The 14,191-nt window shown below is 39.5% G+C and overlaps 1 protein-coding gene across 50 annotated transcripts in view; it reads right to left on the bottom strand.

Moving 5' to 3' along the window:
• Positions 1–5,370, bottom strand: part of SEC31A (SEC31 homolog A, COPII coat complex component) — a 57,961-nt gene extending 52,591 nt beyond the window's left edge. For 36 of the 50 annotated variants that reach the window (XM_069485376.1, XM_069485380.1, XM_069485383.1 and 33 more), the window contains exon 1: positions 5,180–5,243. Coding sequence is in view for 3 of the 50 variants with exons in the window: in XM_069485403.1 (XP_069341504.1) it covers positions 5,180–5,243 (64 nt within the window). In the remaining 47 variants the exon portion in view is untranslated. Of the gene's footprint in view, positions 1–4,848 lie in introns of all 50 variants that reach the window. The other 14 variants (XM_069485372.1, XM_069485382.1, XM_069485371.1 and 11 more) reach the window with 5 other exon arrangements.
• Positions 5,371–14,191: the final 8,821 nt, after the last annotated feature.

The raw sequence follows: 14,191 nt of genomic DNA, 5'->3' as shown, positions 1-14,191 counted from the left end.
CATGCCTGCTTTTGCCCTTTTCAACTTTTGAACCACTCTGTTTTCACTAAGCTGTCCTGAACACAGCAAAAAAAAAAAAAAACCAGACTTTGCTTGGTGATTCAATTTGAAAATCTTTCCAAGAAGTTAGCTAAGGTCATTTAAAATGTACTGATATGAGCCTGGGCAAGAGCAAGAGCAAGACCCCATCTCTACAAAAAAAAAGAAAAATCAGCTGGGCGTGGTGGCATGTACCTATAGTCCTAGCTACTGAGGAGGCTGAGGCAGGAGGATCGCTTGGACCCACGAGTTGGAGGTTGCAGTGAGCTATGATTACACCACTGCACTCTGGCCAGGCAACAGAGCAAGACCCTATCACAACATAAAAAAAGAAAAAAAAAGTACTGATATGGCAGATATGGTTGGTCTTCGTTTCACCGTATTTTGCTCTTTGGCTTAACAATTTTGTAAAAAGTCTTTTGCTATTGTCTATTTTCTCTTCTGTGTAGTTACCATTTTTCCAATAATTAGGATGATTTGCGTTTTATTCTAATATGTGTTTCTGGTTCTATCTTTATAACTATAATTTTAAAAAATTTAACTTAGTACCATTAATTCTCTATTTCTTTACACAGTAACTACTGTCTCCCTACTATAAGCACTAATGAAATTAGCTTAGATAATCTCACTGCCCCTCTTGTACTACACAACAGTAGTCAATAGTATTATCTTTCTCAGTGTTTACCTTTGTACTGCTAAGTATGCTTATGCTTCTCCTAACTGATATGTCAGCTTTAAATGATGTCCTTTGACTCCCAGCTATTACAGATGTGGCAATCCACTAACTTACTCTACCTCCAATTTTCTTTCCACTTCTCTTTTTATTAGTTTTATGATCAACTCCTACATTATTGGACATTTAACACCTATATTTTATTCTTTCTTACTTATTTCCACTTTGGTTTCAGTCTCTTATCTGTAGTTAAACATACGCAACACTTTCCAGCAGTACTCTTGCCAGTTTCCTCATTCATCTCCAGAGTTCATCCGCTAACAGTTTTCTTAAGAGGGCCTTGAGTCTTACCAAGTTCAAATTGTTTATACTTGAAGATTTTACAGATGACAAAATTAAGACACAGTAAGTTATATAATTTGTACGTGCTAGCAAGGAGCAGAGCCAAGACTTGAACTCAGAAATTTAGCTCCAGAGTCCAAGCTCTTGTTACTTCCAACAAGTTCAGGTATTCAATTTTTATATCACAGAAGAAATATTAACGTTTAGAAGAAATAATGAATGGCAAAGCAACTAACACGCATGAAGAGATTAAGAGGAAAAGAAATGCATTTTAAAAATTGCCTAGGTTAGGAAAAAGTAGGATTAGGAGGTTATATCACGTGGTTAAAAACATGGGCTCTGGAATCAAGCCTCAGTTTGACTACTGGCTCTGCTACTTATTAAATATGATGCCTTGGACACATTCTTCAACCTGAGCCCCAGTCTCCACATTTGTAAAATGGGGATAAAAGTGACTACCTCATGGGATATTGTGAGCTTTAAATGATCTATTTTATAGAGAACCAAACGAAGTTGTCTAGCACACAGCTTAGTGTATGTTTTGCTCTGTTAGCTATTTTTAAAAATTACTGCTATCATGAGATTAAGCAAGAAAACTTCACATCTAGTTTCCTAAAATTATTCTGGGGGAAAAAAAAAATCCCAATTTTCTAAGAAGTAAAAAAAGGGACCTGTTTTCTTTATATTAATGCCCTCTTCTTGCTCTTAGCCAACTGTGTGACCAAATGTTTATAATAAATTCAAGTTCCAGCTCCTTCATGAAAACTGACATGAAGATTCAATCCTAACAAATCTAAATAATCTCTCAACTGTTTATAACTGTCAGTACCATACTTTAAGCACTTTATAATAATGTGTCATTCTATTTTGACTACTTTATAACATTCTATTAACATATATTGTTTATATATTTTCTAATTTCTCTTTTTTATCAACTATGTGTTATCTTGTCTCACTAAGTAGACCAATAATGTCTTTTTTTAATCAGGTATTACAACTTTTATCCCTTTTTGCACTCAAGATTGCTCAGCACGGTATAAGTATGCAGAAAGTTTTGTTTGATTGATTTTAAAGGCTTATATTTAGGGGAATATGAAGGGACTAATTTAGGAAACTAATGAGCTAGAAAGACTAGTTTCAGATAAAACTTTTAAGTTTTAAATTCTTAAGTCTTTAAACGATCTTTTCCTATTTAAAAAGTAGGAGAAAGTACTGTTAGGAGAAAAAAGGTTATGAGATGCCTTCAGAATAACTTCTAAAAATGAAAAACAAAGTAGTTATATTTTTAAAAAACTGAATTACAGTATCTCTAAGAGCAAAGGTAAAAGGACTACCTAATTAATGAATGCTTAATGTGTAACATTTATTGAAAGAGAAAAAGACAAATTTGTAAGAACATAAGTAAGATGGCTAAGTGGGAATTCAAAGCATTTATGAAAGGTTATTTCTTAGCCCTAGTACTCAATATTCTACTGGAAGCAGTTCTACTTATTAACCTGAGTATAGGGCTTCAACGCCATCTGTTTAAAAAAAAAATCACTATACTACAATAATGGCCTAGCACTATGGTATAATATACAGTCTGAATCTAATTAATTAATATGAGTTTATCTACCTACTGCAATCATTCTCAAAATTACTAAGAAAGCTATGGAAATACAGCTTCACTTGAATATAGATTAATATGTATTTCCTTCTCTTAGAAATGACCATTCATTTAGTTGTAGTTTTCTTGAAAACATGAGCAAGAGGGTTTAGATCAAACCACATATACTTCCCAAGAAAGACTTGCTTTAAAAGCTTTGTACGGTTTTAAAAAATATTGCATCTAATTAGAATTCAGACTATGCATACTTGTTTCATTCAAGATTATTTTACACAGAATATAACCATTTTGAAAACATCCAAAGAAAACTTCTAGGACAGTGGCTTGTTCATATATATCATCTACAAGACAATATCTACAGCACAATTAAAAGCAGGGGGTCTGGGGCAGATACTCTCAGTTTAAATCTCACCTCCCCCAAGTCCCCCTCTGACTTCGGTCATGTAACTTTACCTATGTGTGACTTGGTCCCCTCAGTAAAATAAGGATAATAACAGTCATCTACACCATAGGATTATTGTGACAATTAAATGAGGTATTAGAATGGTTAGAACAGTGCCTGGCACATGGTAAATAAATGCTCATCAATGATGGCTACTACAAAAATCACAATTTAAAATGGCTATCCCAATGCATCTTTGAGAATACAGCTATTAATGAAAATTTATACTCCAGACCAGAATTCTTATTTTTCATCCAAATTTCTCCCCATAATAATTGTATCCAATTAAGTGGAAATCTTTCTCTTTCTGCTCGTTTTCAAAATGTAAATTCTGTGAAGCAATACTAAAACCCAACACTACAATTTGAAAAATATCAGTTGTAGGATGCTATACACAGAGCTGACCCATACCTCAGAATGTTAAGTAGAAAGAGGTAATAGAATCAGAACCTCTGACTCCCAAACTAGGTATACAATCCCTAGCTGGCACTAAAGTAAAAGTCCATCTTGTGTGGGCAAAATATCTCATTATGGATCGGGACAGTTGTTCTGGAGGATTTGTTTTGTATTATCAATACTCTAGGTTCATCTTACTCAACCTAAATCAAACCAAAGATGAAAGCAAATGTGTACCAGTTACTGAACTAAATGGTGGCATACTAATCTGCAGTATAATAAAACTTTTTGAGCTGAAATTTATCTATCTAAACATGCCATTTCTAAAAACAATGTAATCAATGCATCAAGCAATGTAAATCAATTTAGTAATATCCCCTTGCAAGAGTTTTTAACTTGGGATTTGTAAACCTCATGAAATTATGTACACATATAAAATCCTATGTGCACATGTATATGTGCATTTTTCTAGGAAGATGATCCAATGCTTTCATTAGATTCTCAAAACAGAGTGAAATCCCAAAAGGCTGAGAATCGTTGCTCTTTACAGTTTACAAATTTCTTTCTTTTCTTCTATGTTATTAACTTCAAAAAAGAACCTGCTATATAAACTTAAGCACTGTAATTCTAAATCCATCCCAAATTTCACTTTTCCCAAATAACCATGGATCGTGTAAAAATAAAATCACAGCTACAAAAAACACCTCGAATTATCCAAAAGTTCTTAGAGTCTACAAATCTTTCCCAGAGTTCTAGTTAAGGAATAATCATAAATAGGGAGCACAGAAGAACCACTGAAAAAGGAGAGTACATTTTAGCCAATTCTTGAATAAGCCGGGATGTACAGGAAACGCAGGATACTGTGACAAGGGCGAGCCTGTAATTACCAACTAAATACAGTTACAACTGCCGACAAAGGCAACCAAATGTCACTTCTCTATAGTTAGAAAAGAGAGTTTAGGAGGAAGGATTTGTCACAGACCATCACAACATCCTAACTTCAAAAAGACCTATGTAAAAATTAGTTCTCTGAGATCAAAGAAAAGTTTATAACGCCCACAAGTCCTGGCAATATTTTGATTTTATTTTACAAACGCTCTGTAATTTAACCACTCACTAGCAAAAACACACAACGCTTAACGAGACTTCTTTCGAAGTACAAGGTGCGACTGGCGACCATTGTCCTTAACATAATCCAATCCCGGTTAAGTGACAATAGCCGTCAGTTCCAACCTATGGACCTTTCCATCTGGCAACAGCTCAAGTATACACCCCAAAATCCCAACCAAATTAAAGTCAACCAGAGCAATCCCGAGATCTGTTTCCCGTCCTCGCCCTCGGAGACAGCACCTCTTTGTGCACCAGGGTCCGAAGGTCTCCCGGCCTCAAGTCCAGTCACAGCCCGGCTGCGACGCCCCCCGGCGGGACGCCCGGTCGTGAGCCTCCGGAGAGCTCCCGCGCGGCGGCGGCCGGTGCGGACGGGCGCGATCGCCGCGGGAGTCCGGAGGCCGGGCGTCGTTCCGCCGGGCCCGAAACCCAGACCGGGGCGCGCCGTCACCAGAGACCGGGCCTCAGGCCGGCGGGAGCCAGCGGAGAGCGGGGCCGGAATCTCAGACTCGGCGGGCTCGCCCTCAAGCACCGGAGGCCAGCGAGGAGGGCAGGACGCAACGGGCGGACACACCTGGCGGGGACCCTCGGACACAGGCTCCTGCGTTAGCGCGGCGCCCGTCGGACTCTCCCAGCATCCGCCGCCGCCCCTCCTCCCGGCCCAGGGCCACCTCCACGTTCCGCTCCAACGTGGCAGCCGCAGCCCCGCCCGCCGGCCGGCCGGCACTTCCGGGAGCGCCGTCTCTCCCCGCCCACCCGGCGCACGGCCGGCAGCGGGACTTCCGGGAGCGGCCGCGGCCCGGGGGTCTCGCCCCGGCCCGCGCCTGCGCCCGCGCGAGATCGGGGCCTTCTCGGAGGGGCACCGCTCAGGAGGCCGAGGTGGTGGCGGAGGCGGTGGCCGGGACGAGGGGTGAAGGGACAGTCCCGGCGGGCGTCTCCGTCCGGCCGGGGAACGGCCGTGGGCCACCCGAACGCCACGTAGCACCAGTCCCGTGAGGCTCAGCAGCCCCTGGCGACATGGCCGGCGCTGGACAAACCACGTGGAAAGTCGGGCTGCGAGGGCCTTATTCCGATTTGTGACTGGCTTCTTAAAATTGCTTTCTTAGTTCTGCATTATTGCATTTTGAGCACTTCTGTAAAACGAAACGATGCGGTCATATACAAAGGCCGTCGTGGACATACGTGTCTTGTTGTTCCAAAGAGGCATTGACAGGGTGTGAGGTGTGTCAACTCCAGTTAGCATCCTTTCACTTTCCCTGAGACATGTTCGTCCTTTATGTCAGAACCATTCCTCGTTTGTCTATAGATTTGCCTTCACCGAGTTCCTCTGGCTACATATCTATTAACAGAACTGCCTCTTGAAAGCAACAGTGTCAGCATTCCCAGTTAGCTATGTCTTCTGTAACTGTAGCCCCCAAACCTGGGCCACTGCCCTGCCTCCCCCCTCCCCCCACGGAAAAATTGTCTTTCATGAAACTTAGTAACCAGGGCCCTACAGCAGGTGGCGGGCCAGCAGAAGCTTCCCCGGTATTTAGAGCTGCTCCCCATCGCCAGCCATCACCACCTGAGCTCCGCTTCCTCCCCCGCCACTCCGTGGAAAAACTGTCTTTCATGAAACCAGTCCCTGGTGCCAGAAAGGTTGGGGACGGCTGTTCTGTAACATTGCATCCAAATCTTGCAAAGTTTTTTTTTTTTTTGCACAGCACAGTCTCAAACTACTGTGCAAAGGACTGCCTGTAATCCTTCAAATCTGGATACAAATTGCACAGTAACACCCTTTTCTGAGCTGGCAGCTTCACCAGACAGCTTAATCAATTCATGCCAACCTTAGAAATGATGAAACCAGCCTTTACTGGCAGTAAAATGTTCTTTTTCAGTCTCCTTTTAATTATGATTTTCTTTTGATGCAGCAATGAAGGTCATCACTTTGGCCTGAATGGTATAGTTAAACTGATTGGGGTGTTTTATTAGTCTCTAATCCAAAGTAGAAGTAAACACTCCATTTCAACCATGTAGTAGCTTTCTGTTCCTACAATTTAAAAGATGTGGCTCTTGCCTGTAATCCTGGCACTTTAGGAGGTCAAGGTGGGAGGATTACTTGAGCCCCGGTGAGATCGCATCTCTAAAAAAAGTTAACTAAAAGATATTGAAGCAACTTTTTTTTTTATATTCATCAGACTTTTTCAATATGGTTTGTATTGTAGCTTCATATACCCCTGGGTCTCGACCTATCTTTGCTTTGCTGTCACTTTCAAATCTTCTAATCACATCCAATTTCACTTCCAGCCAGCCCTTTAAATTTCTTTGCTGCCCTGTCATCTTTGTTGACCAATTCCCTCTCTTCCTTATCCATTTTTGTAAACTGTCACGTAAATTTAATCTCTGGGAGACAAGGAAGCAACACAACAATACACTTTGTGCTTTGCTATCTGTGCATGAACTGAATAAACGGATGTTCAGTGGCCAATCACCAACCAACTTTGAAAGAAGTGATGTTACGGGTCACTGATCATGATGCACATCTTTTATTTACATAATGATCTGTGGACTACAGTGCTAGCAGCAAAGTTTATGCAACTATTCTCAATTAATACTGTGGTAACCACTATTCATGCATATTAGAACCGTGCAAAGCAAGAAAAAACTACCTCTGTGTTAAAAAAAAAAAAAAAAACAATACAGAAACTCATATTAGTTTGCAAAATAGTCAACTTTTAATTCAGTTTAGTTAACTACTAACCAAGCATCGTCCTGGATCAAATACAAAATGAAGCTTTTCTCAAAGAATGCTAGTCTCAAAACAATGAATTCCTCACTAGAGTTAGAAGAATCTTTGGAGATAAGTTGATGCAGAATTCTTCAAATTAGTGTTTGCAGACAGTCCAAAGACATTCTTTTGAGAATTCAGATCCCCTCCCCTCATTTCAATAGTCCTGAGGGCTTCAAAGAGCAAAGTTCTGGACAAAATAATAACCACAAGGTACAAGGCAGTACGTGCACTCGATCTACTCCACAGGAGCCGGCATGTCTACATTTCAGTAAAACAGGAGCATCCATTCCATGAGTTGTTTTAGTTTTGTTTTTGAATGCATTTATTTCATAAATCTTTTCATTAAGGCCCATAAACAAAGCTTGTATCAGCTTTTATGTCTGTATAAACTTAAGAAACAGAAGATCAACATTAAGTCAACATAAGTAGTCACAAGAATTTTTCCCCTTTAGACAGGGTGCATATATACAAGCGAACTTCAAAGTTCATAGAAAAATGGAATTAAAAGATAAAAAATACAAACATTATTTCTCAACATAAGCTCCATCAAGTTCAGGACTCTTTATACCAGCCCTTTAGTCCAGGGAATTTAACCGTGTCAATGCAGTCTTTTCTCCATTATTAACTGAAAAAAAATGAGTGGCCTTTAAAGTTTCTCAAGATTAGCAAACAAAAGAAGTCAGAAGGAGTCAAATCAGGATTGTAAGATGGATGCCTAATGATTTCCCATTGAAACTCTTGCAAAATTGCCCGTTTGATGAGAGGAATAAGCAGGAGTGTTGTCCTGGTGAGGGACTCTCTGATGAAGCTTTCCTGTATGTTTTTCTGCTAAAACTTTGGCTAACATTCTTAAAGCAGTCTCATAATAAGCAGATGTTACCATTTTTTAGCATTCCAGAAGTCAACAAGCAAAATGCCTTGAGCACCCCAAAAACTGCTGCCATGACCTTTGCTCTTGATGTGTCTGTCCTCTTTTGCTTTGACTGGACAACTTCCACCTCTTGGTAGCTATTGCTTTGATTGTGCTTTGTCTTCAGAACTGTACTGATAAAGCCACATTCCATCTCCTGTTATAATTCTTTGAGGAAATGCTTCAGGATCTTGACCCAACTTGTTGAAAATTTCCACTGACAGCTCTGCTCTTGTGTGGAGCTGATTTGAACACAACAGTTTTGGCACCCATCAAGTGAAAAGTTGGCTCCATTTTAATTTTTCAGTCAGGATTGTATAAACTGATCCAATTGCAATGTCTACGGTATTGGCTATTGTTTCTGCTGTTAATTGTGGGTCCTCTTCAATCAGGGCATGAACAAGATGAATTTTTTTCTAGAAAATTTATGTCTGCCATGGAGGGTTTCATTTTCAACATCATCTCATCCCTTCTGAAAACAAGTTATCCATTTGGAAACTGGTGATTTCTTTGGGGAATGGTACCCATAAACTTTTCATAAAACATCAGTGATATCACCATTCTTCCACTCAAGCTTCATTATAAATTTGATGTTTGTTCTTGCTTCAATTTTAGCAGAATGCATGTTGCTCTTTTCAAACTGATGTCTTATCCTTCTTACTGCTTCAAACTAGATCCTGTTCAGACATATCAGAACAAGTTAATATGAGTTTATTTTCAGTACAAAAAATTTTGAAATCCATAATTTTTTCATAACACTTCCTGTGAACGTTTTGAAGAATCATCTCATATTTCTCAAATATGAGAAAACACCCACAATAACATGCCTAATAAATGACAGAACCAGTATTAGATTTAAGATACCGAGCTTCCTACCACCTTCTTTTATTTTTTTGAGACAGAGTCTTGCTCTCTCACCCCAGCTAGAGTACAGTGGCATCATCATAGGCTCATTGCAACCGCGAACTCCTGGGCTAAAGTGATCGCCCTGCCTCAGCCTCCCGAGTAGTTGGAACTACAGGTACGTGCCACTGCACCTGGCTAATTTTTGTTTTTAGTAGAGATGGGGTCTTGGTCTTGCTCAGGCTGGTCTCAAACTCCTGAGCTCAAGCAATCCTCCTACCTAGGCCACCCAGAGTACTAGGATTACAGGTATGAGCCACCGTGCCCCGCCTCCTACCACCTTCTTATCTACTGTTTCTGAACAAAGCTTAAGTGATAATAAGATAGTCATCAACTGGCATATCTGAGAGTCATTTTAGAATATCAAATAGTTTAGCAAATTTAAACCCTGGGACATATCTCTAAGAATTTCAGGGGCTTAAAACAAAAATGATTATCAAAGTTAAAAGTCCCTGGCTAGGGGTGGTAGCTCACACCTGTAATCCTCAAAGGCCAAGGTGGGAGGATCGCCTGAACTCTGGAGTTCGTGAACAACCTGAGCAAGATCAAGACCTCATCTCTACAAAAAATAGAAAACTTAGCTGAGCGTGGCAGCATGCTCCTGTAGTCCCAGCTACCTGGAAGGCTGAGATGGAAGGATCACTTGAGCGCAGCAGTTTGAGGTTGCAGTGAGCTATGATGATGCCACTGCACTCCAGCCAGAGAGACAAAGAAAGACTCTGTCTCAAAAAAAAAAAAGAAGAAAAAAAGGAAAACAAAAGCTAAAAGTCCTCCCATCCATCTCTCCCTCCAATTGCCCTTCCTTCATCAAATCTCTTAATTTGGAAAATTATATTGTCTTTGAAATCATATTTATGTTATCTTTAAAAGCTGAAGAAAAAACAGAATTTAATTCATAGTACAACACATTATGTTCAAATGCCAATTTTTTGCTCAGATATTACCTTTTCTGTATTTTTATCAAACCTAATAAATTTATAAACCCCTTACCTTGTTACAGAAATCTTCAAATTCTTGATCAAATAAATCTGACAAATGATGTTCTCTAAGAAAAACTCTTTAATTTTATTCCTAAAAGGAAAAACATTCAGACAGGCAAATCAATGTATGGAAACTACATTGTATATATGAGCCTCATGATTTTCTATTATGTCCTCATCCACATACATTAATCACAACAAATCATGATGTGAACAGCAGTGGAAAAAGTTTAATCATTGGACATTTATACTTTCTTCTTAGTTTGAAATTAAGCTCTAGTCACAAGATTTTCATTGCTTAGCCCTTTAAAAATATATAAAACAAATGCATATTTTTGTAAATTTCAAGTCTCTAATGTAGAACAAGTAAGACTTCCAATTTTATTACGATTAGGAGGAAAAACTCAGAACAAAGATCATCTCAAAGTGTATCATTATATCTACTTTGTAAACATTCTCTCATGCTAATTTGGAGGTGTCTTCTCAGCATCAAGCCTGATATACAAGGTATCTTACTGTAATATATTACAAAACTGGTTATGTTTTGCTTTACATATTAAGCTTTTGTTATTAGATAAGAAGTTTCCAACTATCAGAAGCAGCACTAAGAGGCCAGGCACGGTGGCTCACACCTGTAATCCCAGCACTCTGGGAGGCCGAGGCAGGAGGATCGCTTTAGCTCAGTAGTTTGAGACCAACCTGAGCAAGAGTGAGACCCCGTCTCTACTAAAAATAGAAAAATCAGCCAGGTGTTGGGGCATGTGCCTGTAGTCCCAGCTACTCAGGAGGCTGAGGCAGGAGGATTGCTTGAGCCCAGGAGTTTGAGTTTGAGGTTGCAGTGAGGTGTGTTGATGCCACTGCACTCTAACCAGGATAACAGACCCAGACTCTGTCTCAAAAAAAAAAAAAGTATTTAGTTAACACGTGGCAGCCAATCTCTAAATGGAGTCCCCAGTGATCCCCCATCTCCTGATACTGGCACCCTTATACAGTCCCTGTGAACAATAAAATAGGGCAGAAGTGATGATTTGTCCTTTCCAGATCAAGTTTTCAAAGACAGTATTCTACGTTGGCCTTTTTGTCTTGGACCATTTGCTCTGGAGTAAGCCAGATGCTCTGGTTTGAAGACACTCAGGCAGCCTATGGAGAGATTCAGATGGCAAAGAACTACTAACATCTTCAGACAACAGCGAGCAAGGAACTAAGGGTTGTCAAGTGAGAGAGTTTGTAAGCTGATGCCCTACTCCTCCAAGTCAAGTCTTTAGACAGCTGTAACCTCCCGAGAGACCACCCTGAGCCACAACCACCTGGCCCTGACTTCCGGATTCCTAACCCACAGAAACTGTGAGATATTAAGTGTTTGCTTTAAATTACTAAGGCTAACTAATACAGAGGGTCACGATCCATACCTAAAAGGTAAAATGTACAATGTATGAATTAACTGAAAAGATTCGGACTGTCTTTAAATTTAGTCACCAATAATTTCAAGACCCCAAGGCTTTCTAAAGGAAAAGACAGAGAACTCAAAGGGTGGAAAACTCAACAGGAATATGAGTTAGTTATCGCAAGACAACAAATGAAAGGTTCTAGTAGAACTAGCCAAGAATCTGACAAAAGGGGAGGTGCTCAATGAGCAAGATAACAGTCCTAGAATGCAAAAAGTCTGTATCTGCTTTCATAGGGCTACTGTGAGAAATATTGTTTAAAAAAACCAACTCTCAAAAAGAAAAAAAAAACAGAACAACTACCTCTTTCTGTATATACCATATATAAAAAACTTAGTACAATGCCTAGCCCATAACCATTAGCTGTTATTCTATCCCATGTGGCCAATTAATGAGATTATATACCATAAAATAGGTAATTGGATTTCACCAAGGCCTTTATAAATCCATTGGACGATCTTCTAATTCCAACTCACTGTTATAGTTCTAGGAATACAATTAAAACAGAAAGATATACTTACTACCTTCCCTGCATGTTTTGAGTAATTATCTTCCAAGATCCATGAATCTTGCCCCAACATCTCTGAGAGTATAATTCCTGAAAAAAGATACTTTCTTTTAAATTACTTTTAATGATGGTCAATGCCTTTTGCAAATAACACTCAGCTTACATATCCTCATTTAAGTATTTAATAATCACAACGGTTCATTATGTGAACAGCAGTGAAAGTGTTTAATCACTGGATATGAAGTTACTAGAAGAAGCAGAGATATAACAAAATGATCAAATTGAGAACCTCAATGTCAGCAGTAAAACAAAGTAAACAAAGCAACAACAGAAAAGCATACAAGTTATAAGCAAATGTAAAGATATACAAATAGAACTAAAAAAAAAATGTTCCATCTGTAAAGGATTGCTCATTTCCCCATCCAGAAGTACATTAAGAATATCTACAGCAATGACCCTTTGTGTGCCTTCTGTAAAGAAAGCTGGTTGTCTCATTTAATTGGTCTATACCATTCAAGCATGTCTGTTCTGATAACAGCAGTTTTCAGTAACTCGGTTTGCAATTCATCATTACAAGAATGTTGTCAGGATAATGTGAGAATCACTTTGTTTCATCCTTATAAGAGCCACAATAGTTGGAATCCAATTAAGCCCGAAAGAAAACAGCCCTCACTTCAGATGCTAAACTGACAGCATTACTTTCAACTCTAACCTAAAAAAATGGCAAATAAGTGCCTGCACCTGCAAACTTTTGAATCCTTAAGGAAAAAGAGACCACCGCCATGAGATACCACTTCACACCTGTGAAAACGTGGAGACACTGGAAGCCTCACCCACTGCTGGTGGGAATGTAAAATGGTGCAGCCACTTTGGGAAACAGTCTGGCAGTTCCTCAAGAAGTTAACACACTGCCACACTAGAAAAAAAATTTTTCCCCCCGGGGCCATGGTGTTTTATTCAAACAAAACGATCCTTTCTAATTTATTATATTTTATTGTTTTCTGTGCATGAGTTATATGCAACACAATCCACATTTTTAGAATGAAATTGTCAAAATTAATTGTAACAACAAGAACATCAACAAGTGAGATTTCCATGAACCAACTGTAGGGCTTTACTTCACAAGGCCGTGGGCTCAAAGCTGGCTGAGTTAAATACCACGCACAAGTCAATGTGACAAACATAGTCATCATATGACCCAGAAATTCTATTAGGTATATAATCAAGAGAAATGAAAACGAATATCCACACAAAAACTTGTATACTAATGTTCATAATACGCCCCCCAAAAATTGGAAACAATCCAAATGTCCACCAACTGATGAATGGATAAATTAAATTTGGTATATCCATACAATGGAGTATGATTCAGCAATAAAGTGCTGATACATGCCGCAACATGGATGAACCCTGAAAACATTCTAAGTGAAAGAAGCCTGTCACAAATACCACATATCTATTTATGATTCTACCTATACGAAGTGTACAAAACAGGCAAGTGCACACAGAAAGTACATTAGTGATTCCTCGGGAAGACAAGTGGTGGTGGCGGTGGTGGGGGGAGCTGCTAATAAGAATGGGGTTTCTTTCTGGAGTGACAAAAATGTTTTAAAATTGATTGTGGTGATGGTTATACAACCCTGCATATACTAAAAATCACTGAATTGCACACTGCTTAGTTGTATGATTTAAGAACTGTATCTGAGGCCAGGTGTGGTGGCTCATACCTACAATGCCAACATTTTGAGAGGCTGAGGTGGGTGGATCCCTTGAGGCCAGGAGTTCCAGACCTGCCTGGGCAACATAGCAAGACCCCGTTTCTACAAAAAAAATTTCAAAAACTAGCCGGGCACAGTGGCACAAGCCTGTAATCCCAGCTACTCAAAAGGCTTAGAAAGGAGAATTGCTTGAGCCCAAGAGTTTGAAGCTGCAGTGAGCTATGATCAGGCCACCGCACTACAGCCTGGGCAACACAGCAAGACCTCGTCTCAAAAGCTAACAACAATAATATCTGAATAAGACTTACAAAAACATAAGGCAACCAATTTTTTCCTTAAAGATAATATAGAA

The sequence above is a fragment of the Eulemur rufifrons genome, chromosome 13 (genome assembly GCF_041146395.1).
Source record: "Eulemur rufifrons isolate Redbay chromosome 13, OSU_ERuf_1, whole genome shotgun sequence".
Lineage (NCBI taxonomy): Eukaryota > Metazoa > Chordata > Mammalia > Primates > Lemuridae > Eulemur > Eulemur rufifrons.
The sequence above is the reverse complement of the archived record's forward strand: the minus strand, read 5'-3'. Positions and strand labels throughout refer to the sequence as shown.